The sequence below is a fragment of the Nycticebus coucang genome, chromosome 8 (genome assembly GCF_027406575.1).
Source record: "Nycticebus coucang isolate mNycCou1 chromosome 8, mNycCou1.pri, whole genome shotgun sequence".
In the NCBI taxonomy this organism is placed as follows: domain Eukaryota; kingdom Metazoa; phylum Chordata; class Mammalia; order Primates; family Lorisidae; genus Nycticebus; species Nycticebus coucang.
The window spans coordinates 82233239-82251934 of record NC_069787.1 but is presented as its reverse complement, the minus strand read 5'-3'; the positions used below and the strand labels follow the sequence as shown (position 1 = coordinate 82251934).

The following is an 18696-nucleotide window of genomic DNA, read 5'->3' as shown; positions in this document are numbered from 1 at the left end:
CAAAATCCTGTCATTTCTGTTTTCTAACTGCTCAGAATGTTAAATAAGAGGCCAGGCTCCAGGCATTATATTTCCACCAGTCCCACACAGGCCTGTTCCATTCATGGTCCATGGACGCTTCAGTCTGGAAAAAGGATGTTTGATGTCCAATATTATTTGTCCTACAGCTGGAGGCTGTAAGAATTTAGGAACATATCAATAAGCAGGAAAGAGAAAGGGTGGGAAAGGGTATCCAGCCAGTGGGCCTACTGCCTGCAAAACCAGCCAGGATACTCAGCAACAGGGAATGTCTGAAACATCCTCCATGCAAGCCCACTCCAGCTAAGATGGCTGTCCTGGGCTCATTACCAATTTCTCCAGGAACATGTTTGCCATGGAAACTAAAGCAGGTGGTGACATTCAGGCAGTTCACAGGCTGCTGTCCATCATGACACTGAGGCGCCGTGATGTTGATGGAGCCTGGCAGGAAGATGGAGATGTCCATTGTAATCACGGGTCTTGCTCTGCAGGACAAGAGGGGAAGGTAACTTAGTGGTGGTAAGGAACAGTTCTCAGAACCAAACAAGAACTATACAAATAGGATAAATCAAGGATAAATCCTAGGCCTTCAACTCAGCCTTTATTTTAAGTAAGAAAGAACTCAAGAGAGAAAGACCAATGTGTTCTGTAAGTACTTTTTCTGGCATATTGCCTAAGAAATTAATGGTTAGCTTCCCAATAAGGGCAAATTAGTTGTCAATAAAACACATCTGGTTAAAGCCATAAAAGGAATAGCAGATGCTGAACGATTATTTAAAATTTTACCAATTAAGTACCGATTTCCATCCTATTAGGAAGATAAGGATATATCTAAGAGGAATTCTTACAGTGATGACTCGAGAAATAGAAGTATATGCAGGGATTCCTCCAAAAGCATCTATTACCATTATAAACGTGAGCTACAAAGTTCCAGGCCCATCCAGTCAAGCAAATTTCCTCCTTCACTTATCCCCATCAGTTCATCAGTATTTTTCTAAAAGAACTTGATTAATGGAGTCCCAGCTGGTAAAGCAAAGTACACCAGAGCAGAAGCAATCCACTCACCTGGCCTCAGGGCCAAATGAAACCCGAAGAACATCCACACTGTCCTCCCTGACATGGACCATCCCCCAGCACCGGATGGATGGATAGTACCTGAGGGCTTCCCAGGGAGGGGGCAGTGTCCAACAAAAGCTGAGAGTGAATCACACCATTCTGCTCTCAGTGCACACATCTGCTGTACCTAAGCTGTAGCTTAACCTTCTCCTCTTCAGGCCTCACAAAGAGGCCCTTTTACCCCAGTGGAGCCCTGGCCTGCATGCTGCTGGGGTGACATAACAAGATTAGGGGGCATTAGTGGCTTGAGAACAATGACTTCACTTGTGTGAGATGCTTCCTCAAAGGAAGTCCAGAGTGACAGGCGGGATGGGAATGACTGACACCAGCTCTAGGAGAAGAAAGCATTAAGAAAAACCTGAGTGACAAAAGGAAGTAAGGACGCACACAGCCCAGATGGGGTGAGGGGACTCTACGGCTGCCACACTGTTGGGCGCTGGGTCGACAGAAGGGCAGATAGGTGCAATGGGGTTGTGGGACTCAAAGAGCAAAATCCAGCTGTAGGAGAAACAGAAGCCAAACAGTGTTGCCCGAAAGAAATCCAACATGCTGGCCTTTCCTTTTTCTTCTGGGTTCACCCTCGGATGATGCTAGAAGTAACTTAGGAAGTGAATAGTTTATCCCAACCAATGTGCTTATAGATGCCAGTAGATACTCTATAAAGTTCTGTTGGCTCCTCACAGCCAGCTAGAGTGCCCCATCCCCACTAATACCCCTGGCATCTGGGCATCCTTCCTCTCTATGGTTCCACCTCAGTACACATACCTCTGGCCCCCACTTACTATAGTGAATTGTCACTATTTCCAAGTCTTCCCTGCCAGCATGAAGCACCCCCAAAAGCTGGGTAAGATCCCGGAAAATTCATCCTCTTGTTTCCAAGATAAGGGATGTGCAAAAACCCTGGTTAAATACTTGCAAATATATTCCAAGCCAGAGGCCTGAGAACCACAGGAGTGCTGAAAGTTTCACAAATAGACAGAGGCACTAGGGAGAGCCCATGTCCACCCTGCCCAGTTCCTCACCCTGCCTGGTCACCCTACAGAGGCAAAGTCCAGCCTGTCCCATCATACCCAAGGACCACCTTGTCAGGGAGAAGGCTGAGTCCTCCTCTCACAGGACGGCTCTGCAGAAGATGGTGAAGAGCAGGAAATAGGAGGGAAAACGCCAGGCAGAATGACCCGGAGATTGTGAAAACAGAATCCTTTGAAATGGCCCACAGGGACCTCGCAGGTACATCTTCTTCCAACATCTGCCAGATCAGTTCCCTCAGACCTTTTAATTTCAACTCCAAGTATTGGTTTTGGAAGAAGAAAAGCTCTGAAATCTTTCATAGGCCTCTCTGATCGCTTCCTGTGACTTCCAATGGCACACCACCAGGCGCCTATCATTGCAACACAGGACCTGCCCCAGAACTAATCTGAGAGAAGCAAACTTCCTGAGGGCAGAGCCAGGGCCTGCCCACACTTCTGGGCCAGGGAGACCATTTCTCGGTCCCTGCAAATGTGCCAGCCTCTGAGATAAAAGCAAAGGGTCACCCAAGCACTCTGCAAGTGCTGTCAAACCTTTTTTAAAAGAAGCTGTATCTGGAATACTCCTTTACCATAGCTCAAAAGTGCAAATCCTGATACTTTGTTTCCAGGGAAATAATAAAATGGGTTGGGATGCCCTCTGACACATGTTGCTCAAGTTGTCCTAGCTTTTTGCAGGATTAGTGCTGCTTACAGGGCAAAGACAGGGTCACAGATAAATAGCCTGCACACCTGGTAATGCAGTCAGGCTACTAAGCCAGCCCCGTCATAAGTAGAGGAGCATCTGTATTGTTATCTCCATTAACAGAGGAGAATCCTGAAACAGAAAAGTCACAGAACCCTGAAACAGAAAAGTCACAGAACCTAGAAAGAGCAGAGTCAGAGTTTGAACCCAGGCAATTTGGCCCCAGAGTTCACATTCAACCTCAAGGCTTTACTGCCTCTGTAACAATTCAATATTTAGCATTACGTGGGGGTTAGTTGGTTCCCTTACATGTTACTAAACCCCCACCCATGGGGCACTTCATTTAAAAAGAGGCTATGTGATACAGCAGTGGAGACTCAGAAGAAGGCACTGCTGAATGAGAAGTATCTGGGGTGTGGAACTACATTACATGGCCTTTGGGATCCCTTCCAACCCTAAGATCCTACTAGTCTATTTTAGAAAGTTCTGCCATCAGATTATTAACAAAACCTAAGAGTTGGCTCTCACTCCAAAGTGTAATTCTGCCTCCTATGACTCATACAGCCAGAAATACTTTTTTTTTTTTTTTTGTAGAGACAGAGTCTCACGTTACGGCCCTCGGTAGAGTGCCATGATGTCACAGGGCTTAGCAACCTCTAGCTCTTGGGCTTCCGTGATTCTCCTGCCTCAGTCTCCCGAGCAGCTAAGACTACAGGCGCCTGCCACAACGCCCGGCTATTTTTTGGTTGCAGTTTGGCCGGGGCTGGGTTTGAACCTGCCACCCTCGGTATATGGGGCTGGCACCCTGCCCACTGAGCCACAGGCGCCACCCCAGCCAAAAATACTTGGAAAGGATTCATGAGTGGCGATGGCAGCCGACTGTTCCTTGCAGGAGAGGTCCAAACTGCACGGGCTTCAGCAAGCTCTGGGCTTATGCTCACGTCCCTTGCCTCTGCTGCCAACAGAGAATGACATGTGTCCAGAGGGTATGAGGCTTCTGGTCCCCAGGGGGTTTAGGACCAACTGGAGATTAGGATTCAGGGTATAAGAATAAAGAGATAGGATGGACAGCCCCTTTGAGTGTTATGGTACCCATAGAAAATGATGATGGTTGTATGACACATTAACAAATGGGTTATCTGTGGGCTTAGGAATTAGGCCATGCTTAGACGCTCCAAGGAGGCCATCATCTCACACCAGCTGTAAGTTCTGGGATAGAGGATAAGAATGAGAAGATAAAGGTAGCATTCCCTTTTACTGAGCACCTCCATCCTGCAAGGAACAGAACAGAGGAAAATGCTGACTAAAGGTGAGTAACTCCCTGGGTGCCTCCCCTACCAAACTCCATCCCTCACCCATGAAGAACCAAACCTAAGAGTGAGGCAACTCACCTTAGAAGAACCACACTGTCAGACATGAAGGCTCCAATAGTGACATCTAAAAACAAGAAGTTCATAGCGTTCAGAAACCTGATGAAACCTATGCCCAACCACTCCCTTATACCCCACCCCCACCCCTGCAAGGTGGTCTATAGCAATGGAGAGCAGGCCTTGAGGTCAGAGAGCCCTCTGGTGCCACTGTCTAGGCTATGTATTGGTTTTGTAGGAATCAGTGTGGTCCATAGGATAGCCAATCACCCTTATTGGCCTTAAAAATATGGCTGGTCTGAATTGAGACATGCTGTAAGTGTAAAATACACACCAGATTTCAAAGACCTAGTACAGAAAACCATTAACTATCTCATTAATAATTTTTATATTGATTATATGTATAAATGATAATATATTGCCTACACTGAGTTAAATAAAACAGTATTAAAATTAACTTTATTTGTTTCTTATTTTTTTATGTGGTCACTAGTATATTTTAAATTACATACAAGATATGACAATTAAGTTTGTGAATTCATCCTAGAAAAAGTGCTACATACTTCACTGCTGAATATCACTATGGTCATCTTTGAAGTACTTCCTTTGGGAAGCTATGCACCAATGGCAGTGCCTAGTCTACCCTTCAAAGCAATTTTAGAACTCTTTTTTGGGAATGGCCATCAGAACTATTGTTATATGGCACACAAAAACATGTAGTGACAATAACGCACACCCCTACAAGACACCACCACAAGTCAACATGAACACGGCTGTGAGACACTGATATACCAAGGCTCTGAAACCTTACCGAGTTGTCTGTACAGTGCTGCCAACATAATCACACAGTGGTAAATTCTCAAATCTAATTGTCAGATCTCCTACCATGACAGCTCTGATGGCCAGTCCAGAAAAAGAGTTCCAAAATTGCTTTGAAGGGTGGACTAGGTGCTGGTGTGGGTGCACAGCTTCTCGAGGGGAGTACTTTTTTTTTTTTTTGTAGAGACAGAGTCTCACTGTACCGCCCTCGGGTAGAGTGCCGTGGTGTCACACGGCTCACAGCAACCTCTAACTCTTGGGCTTACGTGATTCTCTTGCCTCAGCCTCCCGAGCAGCTTGGGACTACAGGCGCCCGCCACAACGCCCAGCTGTTTTTGTTGTTGTTGTTGTTGTTGTTGCAGTTTGGCCGGGGCTGGGCTCGAACCCGCCAACCTCAGCATATGGGGCCGGCACCCTACTCACTGAGCCACAGATGCCGCCCTCGAGAGGAGTACTTTAAAGGTGACTGCAGTGATATTCAGCAATGAGGCGTATAGCACTTTTTCTAGGATGAGCTCATGAACTTAATTGTCAGACCTTTCTAAGTAGCTCATATTATTTATATATTGACATCAATGAAATCAAGAGAGAGATTAGAATTAAATGACTCTTGGAAAATGCTCTATCTTCTGTAGAACATGAAATCACCTCCAGCCCTCATTCTATATGACCTCAGAGAATTTTATAGTGTCCTGCTCTGTACAATGGAGATATTCATCCCCAAAACCTTCTTTAAATGTTGCCAATATTTCATAATATTTAAATCAGAAAATATTATTCATTAATATTTATGACTCATTGAACAAAATATTAAATATTTTAATATTTATTAAATGCATATAGCATATTTAAATCAGAAAACTCAAAAATAGTAAACAAAGATACTTACCCAGTAATGTTTATTCCTAAATGACTTTAATTTAGGACGTATTTACTCATCCAGTAAGCTATCTTTTCTCCCCCTAATATCAACCCCTTAGCTGTGGGGTCTTGGGGTTTTTTTGGGTTTTTTTTCTCTTAACATTTTTTTATTAAATCATAACTGTGTACATTAATGCATTTATGGGGTACAATGTGCTGATTTTATATACAATTTGGAATGCACAGAACCAAGCACCTGAGTCCAGGGGAGTATGAATCTATATGTCACTAAATGGCTACAACATCTACGCAATACCCTCCTTACGGAAAAATAAGTAGCAAATCATGAATTATAGCATTCATTCCTAAAATTCCCACACTTTGGTGTGTTTACTAATTTTGTTCTTCTTCGATAGTCTTTTTTCATTAACTGGATGTTTGAAATTAAAAGAACCTAATCAATTTGTCATTTCTCTTAAGAAGAATGCAAGGTAAAAATTCAGGTGTGTTGTGAAATGTAAGCACCCTGCTTACCATGCATTTACAGAGAAGCAGCTGAACCACTGGGAAGCCTTAGTCCCCATCCACACTGCAGACTCTGGCCAGTCCCCTACCCTCTCTAAAGCTCAGCATCTTCATCTACAAAGTGGGAGAAACCCCCATCCCTATCCAAATACTGCGGTCACTGTGAGCTGGATGTTGCATGTGGAAGCGTTTTGCATACATTAAAGTGCTAAACCCATATAAGGAATTATTTGAGGATGGCCACAAATGGCCCAGAACAAGGAGGACTGCTTTCTCAAACTTAAAAAGACCCATGAGGGTCTATCTTGGGGCAAAAGCATCAATGCTGACCCCTCTCAATTCCACTTCTACTCTTAGCTCTGGGAAGTCTTAAGGAATGTTCAAAATTCTTGTCTGTATGAAACCACAAAATTTGGTGTCCTCAAACAGGGTTGTATTAGTTTTTTAAGATTTTAAGTGGAGGCTTGGCACCCATAGCACAGTGGTTATGGCGTCAGCCACATGCAGTGAGGGTGGCGGGTTCAAGCCTGGCCGGGGCCAGCAAAACAACAATGACAACTGCAACAAGAAAATTGCTGAGCTAATGTACACAGCTATGATTTAATATTAATAAAAAAAAAGAAAGAAAAAGAAAATTGCTGAGCATTGTGGTGGGAATATGTAGTCCCAGCTACTTGAGAGGCTGAGGCAAGAGAATGCCTTAAGCCCAAGAGTTTGAATGCTGTGAGCTGTGATGCCCCAGCACTCTACCAAGGGTGACATAGTGAGACTCTGTCTCAAAAAAAAAAAAAAAAAAAAAAATGATTTTAAGTGGAAAGAAATATTTTCTCAGAAGCAAAATAATTATACATTCAGGAAAATGTTTTCTGAATTTCATAATGATTCTGGATTTTTTTCAGATTCTTATCTTTTTTTCCCCCCACACCTTATTCTATGCCATCTTCAAACACCCGAAGAACCACTATTCCACCACCCAATTTGACATAAACCTGATATTACTCAGGATTGGGGTTTGAAATCATATATTTTTATTCAATTAGCCTCTGTCTCCAAAGCGCACTAATAACCCTGAAGACAAGCCAGCCAGCCTTGAGTGGTGTAGGTCTGTTTTGTCTGTGAGCAAAAGGACATGGTTTTCTTCTGCAAATCTTTCTCAATAATGTTCTTCTAGGAGTGGGGCTAGGGGCAGGGAAGATGCTATTCCTTTTCCCTCTCAAGAGTAAGAAGCCTCTAAATATGGTTAAATGTCAAGGAAAACACACAGTTTCACCATCTATCATTTTAAACATGGATAGTAGTTTCCTTCTTCATTAGAAAAAAATTGCTACCACAGAAATCACTATAAAAATCCATCCTCTTGGTGCTTGAACCCTTCAGACTAGATCATTTTAAAACTCCAAAATAAACTTCCACACTATTTTCACCTTAAAATCAAATGCCAGGCAAAACACTGTATTCTGTTGTATGAATTTTTCTAATCCTAGATGGCTATAATGATTGCTAACCAAACTGGAAATTATCCCACCTCCTGCATTTATCTTCATTTAGTCGTGTGCCTTTAAAGAAAAACAGCTTACCAGGATAGCCATTTCCATCCATATCAATGCCTCCTGATATGGACTGGCCAAACATCCGTAGAACTGGATTTATCTTCCGCCCAGACAGTTTCTGAAACAAATAGGGAAATGAAGTTACCAGAAAGGAGCACAGTCACAAATAAGAACCGCAACTATTTCATTCCAGCTTCCCTGTTGAAAGACAAAAATGATCAATCCTAATTTGATCGGGGAGTCTTTAGCAGGCACTTGAAGAATACACACTCCTTTATTATTATTTGCTTTGCCAAATGTCATCGTTCAAAAATTTTTCTCTAAGGGCGGCGCCTGTGGCTCAAGGAGTAGGGTGCTGGCCCCGTATGCCAGAGGTGGTGGGTTCAAACCTAGCCCCGGCCAAAAACCAAAAATTTTTCTCTAAGTTCACTGCTAATGAAAAATCCACCTAAACTAGTATGTTAATTATTTGACATGTTGAAGTTCAAAATGGATAAAGTTTAACTTTCATTCCTAATAGAGGTTCTATTTTGTTTTTATACGAGTGTAACTGGCTAAAATTCTAAGAACATATTTATCCTATATCTCTCTATATACTAAGTATATACTAGTATTTAGCACTATATACTAAGTATTTAGCACTCCTCCTAAGAGGAACACGTTAAAGAATCTTTCCCCAGAGAGACAGATAATTAACATGTCTAGATAGAAGAGATGGTCACATGGAAATGATCTCTCCATCCAGCCAACTAGAAGATCCATAGACTCCCAAGCTTCACAGACAGGATTAAACGGTTTAACCTCGTAAATCTAGACAGGGGTCCTCAAACTGCGGCCCGTGGGCCACATGAGGGGGTGTGATTGTATTTGTTTGTTTTGTTTTTTTACTTCAAAATAAGATATGTGCAGTGTGCATAGGAATTTGTTCATAGTTTTTTTTGTTTGTTGTTTTTGTTTTGTTTTTTTTGAGCCAGGGCTGGTTTTGAACCCACCACCTCTGGTATATGGGGCTGACGCCCTACTCCTTTGAGCCACAGGCGCTGCCATGTTCATAGTTTTTTAAACTATAGTCTGGTCCTCCAACGGTCTGAGGGACAGTGAACTGGCCTCCTGTTTAAAAAAGTTTGAGGACCCCTGCTAGAACTCTGTGGTTCTGAACTTTCTATAAATTATAGGAAAGCTGCTCCCCTAAAAAAGGCAGCCCCTCAACCAACCACAATATACAACACTGCTATATTTGATGGACACACTAGCATCTGTGTTTATTGTGACCACACTGAACTATAAACTGTGTTTACAGTTGCTCACCTCCCTACATTGACCACCTCAAGTTGACCCAATTTTCATAGACTAGACATGCACCACATGTACATATCAGTACAGCAGGCCTGCTTCCTTATATTCACCATCTCAATATGTTGACCAGTTTGTTACAGTCCCTTGGGTGGTCAACGTACAGAGGTTCGACTGTATATACTCTGTGTGTGTATAGACATACATTTCAACATTTTTTAAAACAATTTTATAGATGGGGTCTTGTTATGCTGCCCAGGCTGGACTAGAATTCAAGTGATCTTCCCTCCTCAGCCTCCTGAGTAGCTAGGACCATAGGTATGCACCACTGCACCCAGCCATGCATACTCTTTATTCATTATTAAGTTTGTCACATGTCAACACAGGAGTGTTGGTTCAAGAATATTTGTTGTGTGCCATGCCTATGGCTCAGTGGGTAGGGCGTCAGCCCCGGCCAAACTGCGACAAAAAAATAGCCAAGTGTTGTGGCGAGTGTCTGTAGTCCCAGCTGCTCGGGAGGCTGAGATAAGAGAATCGCCTAAGCCCAAGAGCTGGAGGTTGCTGTGAGCTGTGATGCCACGGTACTCCTCTACCGAGGGCAACAAAGTAAGACTCGGTCTCTAAAAAAAAAAAGAATATTTGTTGTACAAATAGCTTTCTTCACACTGAAGCTGTGCATTGATGTTCCTGTGGCACAGTTTCTCACAAAGATGCTGAACTTTCTGAATCAGAAAAGCTCCATCTTCTGGGATCTAGCCTGCTCCTTTTCCCTCGATCTACAGAGTCTCTTTGGGGAGGCTTTCACCTCCCAATGCCCTTACTGAGGAAGACGAGAGAAATGCTTTATTTTCATGTCTTGTAGCAAACTCCATATCAGAATGAAGTTTACACACATCCAGGAGCTTACTCTGACTTTTCTTATCCTTTTCCTTACTGAGTCATCCTGCAGAGAAGTCATGAGGGCAGGGAGGGGGAGTTTCCACAGGATATACAAATGGAGACGCCAAGGATGTCCCTGCCCCCAGCAGCTGATAATTGCAACTAACCCTTCCAGAAATGATCAGAGAGGGCCGCCTGCCATCTTCAGTTAAGCCATCCAACAGGAAATGTGAAACCATCAAAGTACAAATCAGAACACTGTAGGAAACACTGGAGAAATGTTTCTTGCTAATAGGCAAAGCACCACCTCCCACATGGCTCTGTCTAAACAAACATATATGTGTGTCTGCATATTTCTTAAAAGCCATGCTTTAAGCAGACCATCTCGGCTCTGAAGTCCAAGAACTGTAGCAGCCTCTTGCCTGGGTCTGCATTTCTAAGGTCTGCTGTGGCTGAGACAAGGAGGAGAGAGAAGGGGTGGTCCATCTGGGGGTGGTGATCCAGGCTTAAGTTATTCCACAGACATCTGCAGGCCATTACGCCATAAAGCCAGGAAGATAAGTCTGCTCGGTGCTAATAACCCTAAATGAAAACCAGGAGCCTTGGAAAACCTCCACTTGACCAGGTTTATATGCAATGTCCCTTATGGCAGAAAAAGGATCACAGGAGCCGCCCTCACATGCCCAGAGGGCTCTCAAATTGAGAAAGGCACACAAGGATCTTAAAATCAACACTTTCCACGGTAAACTCGGGAAAGAGGAATGAGTTAAAGAGGAATATAGAAGAAGTTCGGGCACTGATCTCACAATTTACCCAGCAGAAATAATACAAATCTGGGCCAAAGAAAAGTGATTCCACTGCCCAGAGTTGTTTCTGATTTCTTCCTCTAGTTCACCCGCACAATGCCAGCTCTGTCTAGGACCTAGGTCTGGAAGACTCTGTCATTAAAGGATTTTTTTTTTTTCCCTTTTAAATCACTAATCTTATCATATACATATTAGCAGCTCAGAAAAGTGTAATCATAGTTGTTTCCTTCTTTTTTTTTTTTTTTTTTTTTTTTAAAGAGACCCAAACCGCTTCTCTTTATCAAAGTTAACAAGGCAGCATGTGTGCTGACAAAGACAGCCCAGCTGCCACCCTGCTTCCTACTAATGGCACTCCAGGCTAACCACAAACTTATATTGTGGTTCTCTGCAGGGATTCCACCCAGCAACAAAACAAAACACTGGAGGACCCTGGGAGAAGGGGAAGCAGGGGTCTCTCACAGGTTGCCTTTCTGTGTGATTAGCTTCCGAGGTCCAGGAAAACAAGCTTCCCGGAGGATACATGGAGAATGACCCTGAGCAATGCCTGAGCATGGGGCTCCTTGGATGACTTTTAGCTTGTCATACTGGGAAGCCTAGGGAAGCTCTTGTGACTCATATGTGGCCCCCAAACTGTCCCCAAACACCTCTTCCTCTGCCATGTCAGCTGAATCATCTGAGAGTATATTAATTTCACTGTTATTTATTTCTAGTGAAAAGTAGAAATATTCATAAGTAGTCTAAAGATAGTCTAGATAAATACTCCTCCGAGTATGTAGGCCTCATGGCAAAAAAAGTTTCCATATTCATAAATCTTCCTACAGAACTTTCTTGAGTGTTCCTTTTTTCTAGCATGGAGACGAGGACGGTGATCAATGGTAAAAGTTTCAGGCAATCAGATTGGCAAAGTTTCCATGGCCATACTGCCACTCAAAACTTCCTTGGGTCGTGGTCACCTCATAGATTAATGGCAATGATAAACATACCCAAGTCACATGGCTGCTGTGAGGATTAAAGGTAAGAAAAGGGCAGGGCGGACACTCAAGAAACAGGCTTCCTCTCCCCAGCACCTCCCTAAGCACCTGTCTCCCACAGTGGAGTTGCTGAGCTCAACGAGAATCCTCAACCCTTAATTAGCTGCCTTAAATCTACTGGAAGAAGGACAATCTTAATAAATATATAAGTTTTCCTTATGTTTACATACTGCCTTTTAGAATTAAGATGTAAATACATACATATAAACATGAGTAGGATCTGGTTAGCACAAAATAAGTATTCAATAAATAGATATTTGTTAATTGGAAATGTCTCGATGTGTGCTCGGTCCCCTTCCGTCACTGACACACTGGGAGGAAGATGCAAGCCAGGGCTACTCTGCACACAGACATCCGCAAATATCCTGATGATGCTTCTGTCGAGAGCGTGACTTCCTTTTTTCCCATGGGCTGGGCTGGACACCATCAGCAAAATCAAACACCAAGCTGATAGGGCAAAAACTAGAACTTACCACTTCCACATTCCCAAGTCTGGAGCACAAGGCCCAGGTTTTGACAAGCTGCTGGTTTTGATGCCACTGTCTCAGATGATATTTTTAAACGTTTTTCATTTTTTTAGCTTAGCATAATGGTTGACAATAGATTAATCAATAAGAGAAATCTTCCTCTGTCTTCTTAAATAGCTTTTAACTCTGGGTGAGATTTGGATATTATCTTTTTTTAGGCAGAATGCATCCCTAAAGTGAGCCCTCTCAGGATTCTAAGAATACTTTTTTGTATTTAATTAGCAATATCAATTGCTTGTGTCTTTCACTAAAGGGTGGGGAGGCTGAAGACGAGAACAATGCTGTATCTTCCTTCGTAGATATGTATCTAACATATCTACATAACATATCTAGCGTAACAATGCTGTATCTTCCTTCCTTCCCCAAGACATGGTGCATAGTAAAGGTTCTACACCCACTTGTTGTGTGAACAACCAGTTACGTACTACTCCCACATCAATTACCATTGAGTACTGAGGGACTATCCCACCAGCGTCACCATGGTAGATGTAGACCGCCCCGGTGAAGTCATCCTCCTTGGGTGCACCAATGGCCACATCTGAGGGGAGAAAAACAGGTTAGAAAAGTCACGTGGAATAATGTAAGTGTGGCTTCCCTAATTCCAGATATCCTATCTGAGGGCCAGGATACCAGAAATTCTTGGCTACTGATTGCTCAAGCATTAAATAAGGCACATGACCTCTTAGCAGAGGAAAAAAAAAAGCAGAATTATAACTGTAGAAGCCAAGAAGTTTCTGCCTCATCTCATAAGAAAAACTATTGACCAATCCAATCAAAGAAACACAAATATAAGCTACCCACCCTAATTTCTGTCTGCCAGAGAGGGAATTCCATAGACAATGGTTACTGTATAACTGAGAAATTCCACTCCATTCCTGGGTAAAGGAAATGCATAAAATGGCATTCACTTCACTGGAAAAGAATCAACATTACTCTCACAAATTGACATCTCCTGGAATGAAGCCTAGATCTTCCTTACTTTTTTTCCTTTGCTTGTAACAAAAGTCATGCATCTCCAGAAGTGAGGTCAAGGGTGAGGAGCATCCACTCACATGACCTGGAGCTGGAGGTCCCCTCTCTTGCAATGAAGCCAGCGTCATGAGGCATCAGAGGAGCCTGGCTCCTGGGTGGGCAAGAGCTGTCCCCTGCCACACACACCCTGGTACCACGGCTCCTTGAGTCCCAGTGTCTGACCACAGCAAGTACAGCAAGGGGAAGAGGTATCAAACAGGCCAGGGAGAAAAGCCAAGAGGCTGTGAAGGACACTGCTGTCCAAACAGAACTGGACATTAGGTACATATGTCTCCACCCCTCTATATACACAAAGTCAATCCAACTGCCATTATCACAGTAGAAAATGTCTACTTCTCTCCTCATTCATTTCCCCAACAACATAATAGAGCATTGTGAGGCATCAGAGGCTCAGACACAAAGAAAGTTTGTGGCAGGAGGAAGCTAATTCAAACTTCTCTGTCATAAGAAATACCAAATGGACCAGCCTAACATTCACTTCCACTGCAGACAGCAAAGAAAGCTGAGCTGATGAGAAGGGATTATACAGAAGCCAAACTCCAGGGGAATCAATCTCAGCCCTGACTGTCTACACGGAGAACATCTCCAAAGGTTGTCCTCCCTCCCCACAGCACATTGATGGGCCATCAGAGTGGGCCAGGAGATCCAGGCCCAAGCCTCTAGAGCAGTGGTTCTCAGCCTTCCTAATGCTGCGACCCTTTCATACAGTTCCTCATGTTGTGGTGACCCCCAACTATAAAGTTATTTTCGTTGTTACTTCATAACTGTAATTTTGCTACTGTTATGAATATCATCTAAATATCTGATATGCAGGATGGTCTTAGGCGACCCTTGTGAAAGGGTTGTTCAACCCCCAAAGGGGTTGCAACCCACAGGTTGAGAACCACTGCTCTAGAGACAGACAGAGAAGTCAGGCTGCTCTCCACAGTGGGACTGCGTGCCACACCTGGACAGGCTCCCTGTGCACGGAGCCAGCGAGCTCACCTGGGAACCCGTCATCATCAAGATCCTCCAGGCTGGCAATGCTCTCCCCAAAGTGTGCATTGTAGGCACCATCCCCATTCAGGGACAGCTGCTCCTCGAGGGCTCCCTGGGAAACAGGATGGAGATAAAAAGTGGAAAACAAAACAAAAACAAACAGAACAAACCAAAAAAAAAAAAGCAATGAAAAACAGAGCTCAGATGTCGCCCTCCAAGAACATTTTCATCGACAGGAAACACCTGGGCAGAATCACAGGAACCAAAACTTCTCTCTTGGTGGCACAATGAGTTTCTTTCACCTGTGCAGCAGGAAGGTCTCCACTAGCCTGAGATGCATTTTTGAGGGAAGGAGAACGTTGCGTTCACCAATGATCACTCCCTCCCCCTTGTCCTAATACTCAAAATGAGCAAACCTACCCACCTACCTGAGAGTATGTGCTCAGCTTTCCTTATGGCACAACATTTTGCCCTCCACTGTTGTTTTAAAAGGGAATACATTTTCCTACTTTTTCACTTCTATGCCTTTCAGTGCAAGTTTATAAAGCTGTTCTGAGAGGTGCACGTATGAGTAATCTTGAAAGACAGGGCTGTGGCTCCAAAAAGCCAAACACCCAGCAGCTCTCAGCCAGGGTAAGGGTGGTGGCACGTATCGCTATGCCCATTATCCCACGTGGCTCAGGTCTGAATTTCCTGAGCAACAATAACCAACAGAGGGAGAGGGTCAATGGTATATGGTGACAGGAGAAGCCATCTTTTGGGGGAGAGTCATACCCAACTCTCCTCCCAAATCACCGACATAAATATCTGAGCAGTACAATGGATCCTGATGTTTTGAGATATAAGAATATTTAAGCTTTCCCCAGTGGAGGACCCACCATACAACCTCAGGCCATCCCGAGAGTATCTGGCTTTTCTCACAACCGATCTTTTTCCTTATAAATACAATTTACAAATTTAAAACAAAAAAAGATACTATGATCTGTTTGAGTTGACGAAACCCCTACCCTAAAACACAAACATGTGTGAGTTTCTTCCTACTAGTGTGGTGGGGAAGAAGGAAAACCAGTAGCTACCCCCTTCCATGTACCATGTACTGTATATCCATCCCCTTGTTTAAATCATGAAATGACTCTATAAGGAAGACCTTACGACTCTTCCCACTTTACAGACGAGGAAATTGAGCCACCAATTTCAAATCGTATGTCCAAGTCACACAGGCTAGGAAATGACAAAAACCAAGACTTAAACTCAGGTCCCCTGGCTCCAAAGCCTTATTTTCTACTCTTCCATACTGCTTTCCAATCTTCTAAGGCTCAACAGAAATACAAAGACCCTAGTACTTAGGGTAACCACACACCATCAAGATATGTTGGCTGAGAGGGTGGGGCATGTGGGTGCATCATGCCCAGAAGAGTTCTGGGGTAATTATCACACTTCCAGAGTCCCCCTCTAATTTAGAACACAGTCGGGCGGTTGGGCCCAACACCTGCACAAGTGTTTCAATCTCCTGCAAATATTATACACAGCAGAAAGAGCCACTGAATGCCTACTGCTCTCATCTACCTAAGGACAACTTCTCCCCATGTCCCTCTCTGTCCCCCCTTCCTGGAATGTTAGTGAGGATGCAGACACCAAGAATTGCTACAACAGGTACCAAGAAGCACCTTCCCATAGAGCCTAAGACTTCAGAGGCAGCACAAGGCTCTAACATTCCCTGCTCGGCTCTCACTGACTGCTCTTTCTTTCTGCTGACCTAGGTGTTCTCAGTCAACTGCTCTCTCCCAATTGGGTAACAGGCATCCTGGTCACTGCATAACAGTTATTGATGTTTTTTGCTTCTGAAAGTTGCATGTGTTCGCTATTTGGATGAAGATAAAACTAAAAGTCCACCCAAGCACCACCACCCAGATAGCTCTGTTACTCACATTCTCTATGTATCTAGCATATTTTCACTTTTTTATTTGGAGACAGAGTCTCACTATGTCACTCGGTAGAGTGCCATGGCATCGCAACTCACAGCGATCTCAAACTCTTGGGCTTATGTGATTCTCTTGCCTCAGCCTCCCAAGTAGCTGGGACTACAGGCACCTGCCACAATGCCCGGTTATTTTTTTGTTGCAGTTATCATTGTTGTTTAACAGGCCCAGACCGGGTTCGAACCCATTAGCCTCCATGCATGTGGCCGGTGCCCTACCCACTAGGCCACTGGTGCCCTACCCAGTAAAATATGCTATCTAGCATATTTTTAAAGGTTGTTTGTACACAGCTATCATCCTGCTTTTTCACTAATTATCTCATAAGCATTTTCTCATGCTGGCTAAAAGGCAGGTACCAGAATGTGTTCATTGAACCATTGCCCTCTTGTTGAACACTCGAATTTCCAGGTCCTGAAGACTCTGCTTTCTCACTGGCCTCCTGCCTCCGTGAGTGCACTGCTCTCCCCCCTGCCCAGCCCCCACCCCCTCCATCAGCTGCAGAGAGGTAGAGGCATCTTTCTGACCCTGTCACATCCTTTTCATCATTCTACAGAATAAAGGACATCAAGATTATGTCCCCACCACTAAATGCCCTGTCCCTCTAGCTGCCTCACACCTATCCCACTGGCTCTGCTTCCTGCCAGGAGCTGTATCATAGCCCACTCTGCCTGTTTTCCTTCTTCTTCTTCAAGATTCCTTGAAGAAGATTCCTTCTTCAAGATTCCCCCAGCCACTGTGTCATCTTCCTCTGCTTCCCTGGGCAGATGTGTACATACTGCCAGAGAGGCAGTGTAACCTCAAGATAAAGCATGCCAGCTGTAAAGACAGTTTGCCTAGGCTCAAATCTCAGCCCCACTACTTCATAGCTGTGTGACTTGGGAAGTGTTACTTAACTTCTCTGGTGCTCAGTTTTTTCACCTGAGAAATAGGGACCCTTGATACCATGTATACGTTGCCTTGAAATCACTCACAGAAAACAGGAGGAACAGTCCCTAGTACAAGTAAGCACTCAAATAACAGCTATTAAGATTCCTCCTGGCCTCTGCATGTTTGCAGTTGCAATATTGCATATAAGTTTCCATTCATGGAGGAGAGCTTCTTTAAAGCAGGAATCATGTCTTTTTATCGCCTCTGGGCAACCCCAGAGGGATGCCCAGTTACCACCAGCTAGACAAATGTCCCTCCCCTGCAGCCACCCCCATGTTACCCAGTGCTGTACTCACATTTCCTCTGTTGATGTAGATAGTGACCTGCCCCTCATCTCTGATCTCAGAAAACATGGGGGCCCCCACCAGCAGGTCAGACAGGCCGTCCCCATTCAGGTCAACTGCACACAAGGAGGAGCCGAAGTAAGAGCCCATCTGCAACCAAGTTGAGTTGCAACAAAGCGTTCAGTGTCTGCCCTCACACAGGAGGCCCTCACTATCCTCTGGTCGAGCAGAGGCTGTGACAGCTACGCTGCCTCACAAACCAGAATGCGTATGCAAACAGTGAAATACCCAACTTCCAGCAGCAAGGAAGAGCCCCAGGTAACATGAGATTAAAGCTAACTGGCCCAGAGTCCCATTCCTAGAGCCTTATCAAAGGGAACATAAACACACTGATCCCTCGAGAACGAGGGGCAAGCTGAGGTTGGGAATATAGGTTACAAGCATAATAAAAGTGCCCCTTATAACAGACATTTGACAAGGCCAAGCAAGTAGGAAAATGAAATTTCACAACACAAGGCAGGCATGAAAATAAATGTTACATAGAAAAGGAGGTTATCCTCTCCCAGTCCTGTGCATAGCTAAGGATCAGTTAGAAAGGCCTGAGCCAAAGTGACAGAAAAAGGTCTAATTCGTAAAACTGCCTGACTGATGCAAAAACAGAGCCAGTTTCTACCGGCTAGTCTCTAACTATAATTTTATTCAGTACCTATTATTTTAAGTCAGGGGTCTCAAATACAAACACCAACGGGATCCAGGAAGGTGATGTAACAGACTTAACAAAAAGATAACAGTGCACACATGCTTGCAGGTGGGAGGTCGGGCTTGTCTTTGGTTCTAACAATAGGGAGGGGTAGAGACTGCAGCAAACTGGAACCTGCAGGTGGAGCTAAAGCAGCAGCTCCTACCCGGCTGTAGCTAACTGCTACCAGGAGGAATGCTAACCCAGAGAGGACCAACCTTCCCATTTTTCAAGAGAAAATTTTATTTGAAG

At 44.1% G+C, this 18696-nt stretch overlaps 1 protein-coding gene across 4 annotated transcripts in view; it reads right to left on the bottom strand.

Annotated features, from left to right (window-relative positions):
- The window catches only part of ITGA9 (integrin subunit alpha 9), a 458012-nt gene that overhangs the window by 320444 nt on the left and 118872 nt on the right, over positions 1–18696 (bottom strand). For all 4 annotated transcript variants that reach the window (XM_053599997.1, XM_053599996.1, XM_053599998.1 and 1 more), the window contains 6 exons: positions 17718–17855; positions 14522–14627; positions 12949–13043; positions 7997–8087; positions 4239–4284; positions 349–503 (listed from right to left, as the gene is read on the bottom strand). In XM_053599997.1, the coding sequence (XP_053455972.1) occupies positions 349–503; positions 4239–4284; positions 7997–8087; positions 12949–13043; positions 14522–14627; positions 17718–17855 (631 nt within the window). The remainder of the gene's footprint in view (positions 1–348; positions 504–4238; positions 4285–7996; positions 8088–12948; positions 13044–14521; positions 14628–17717; positions 17856–18696) is intronic.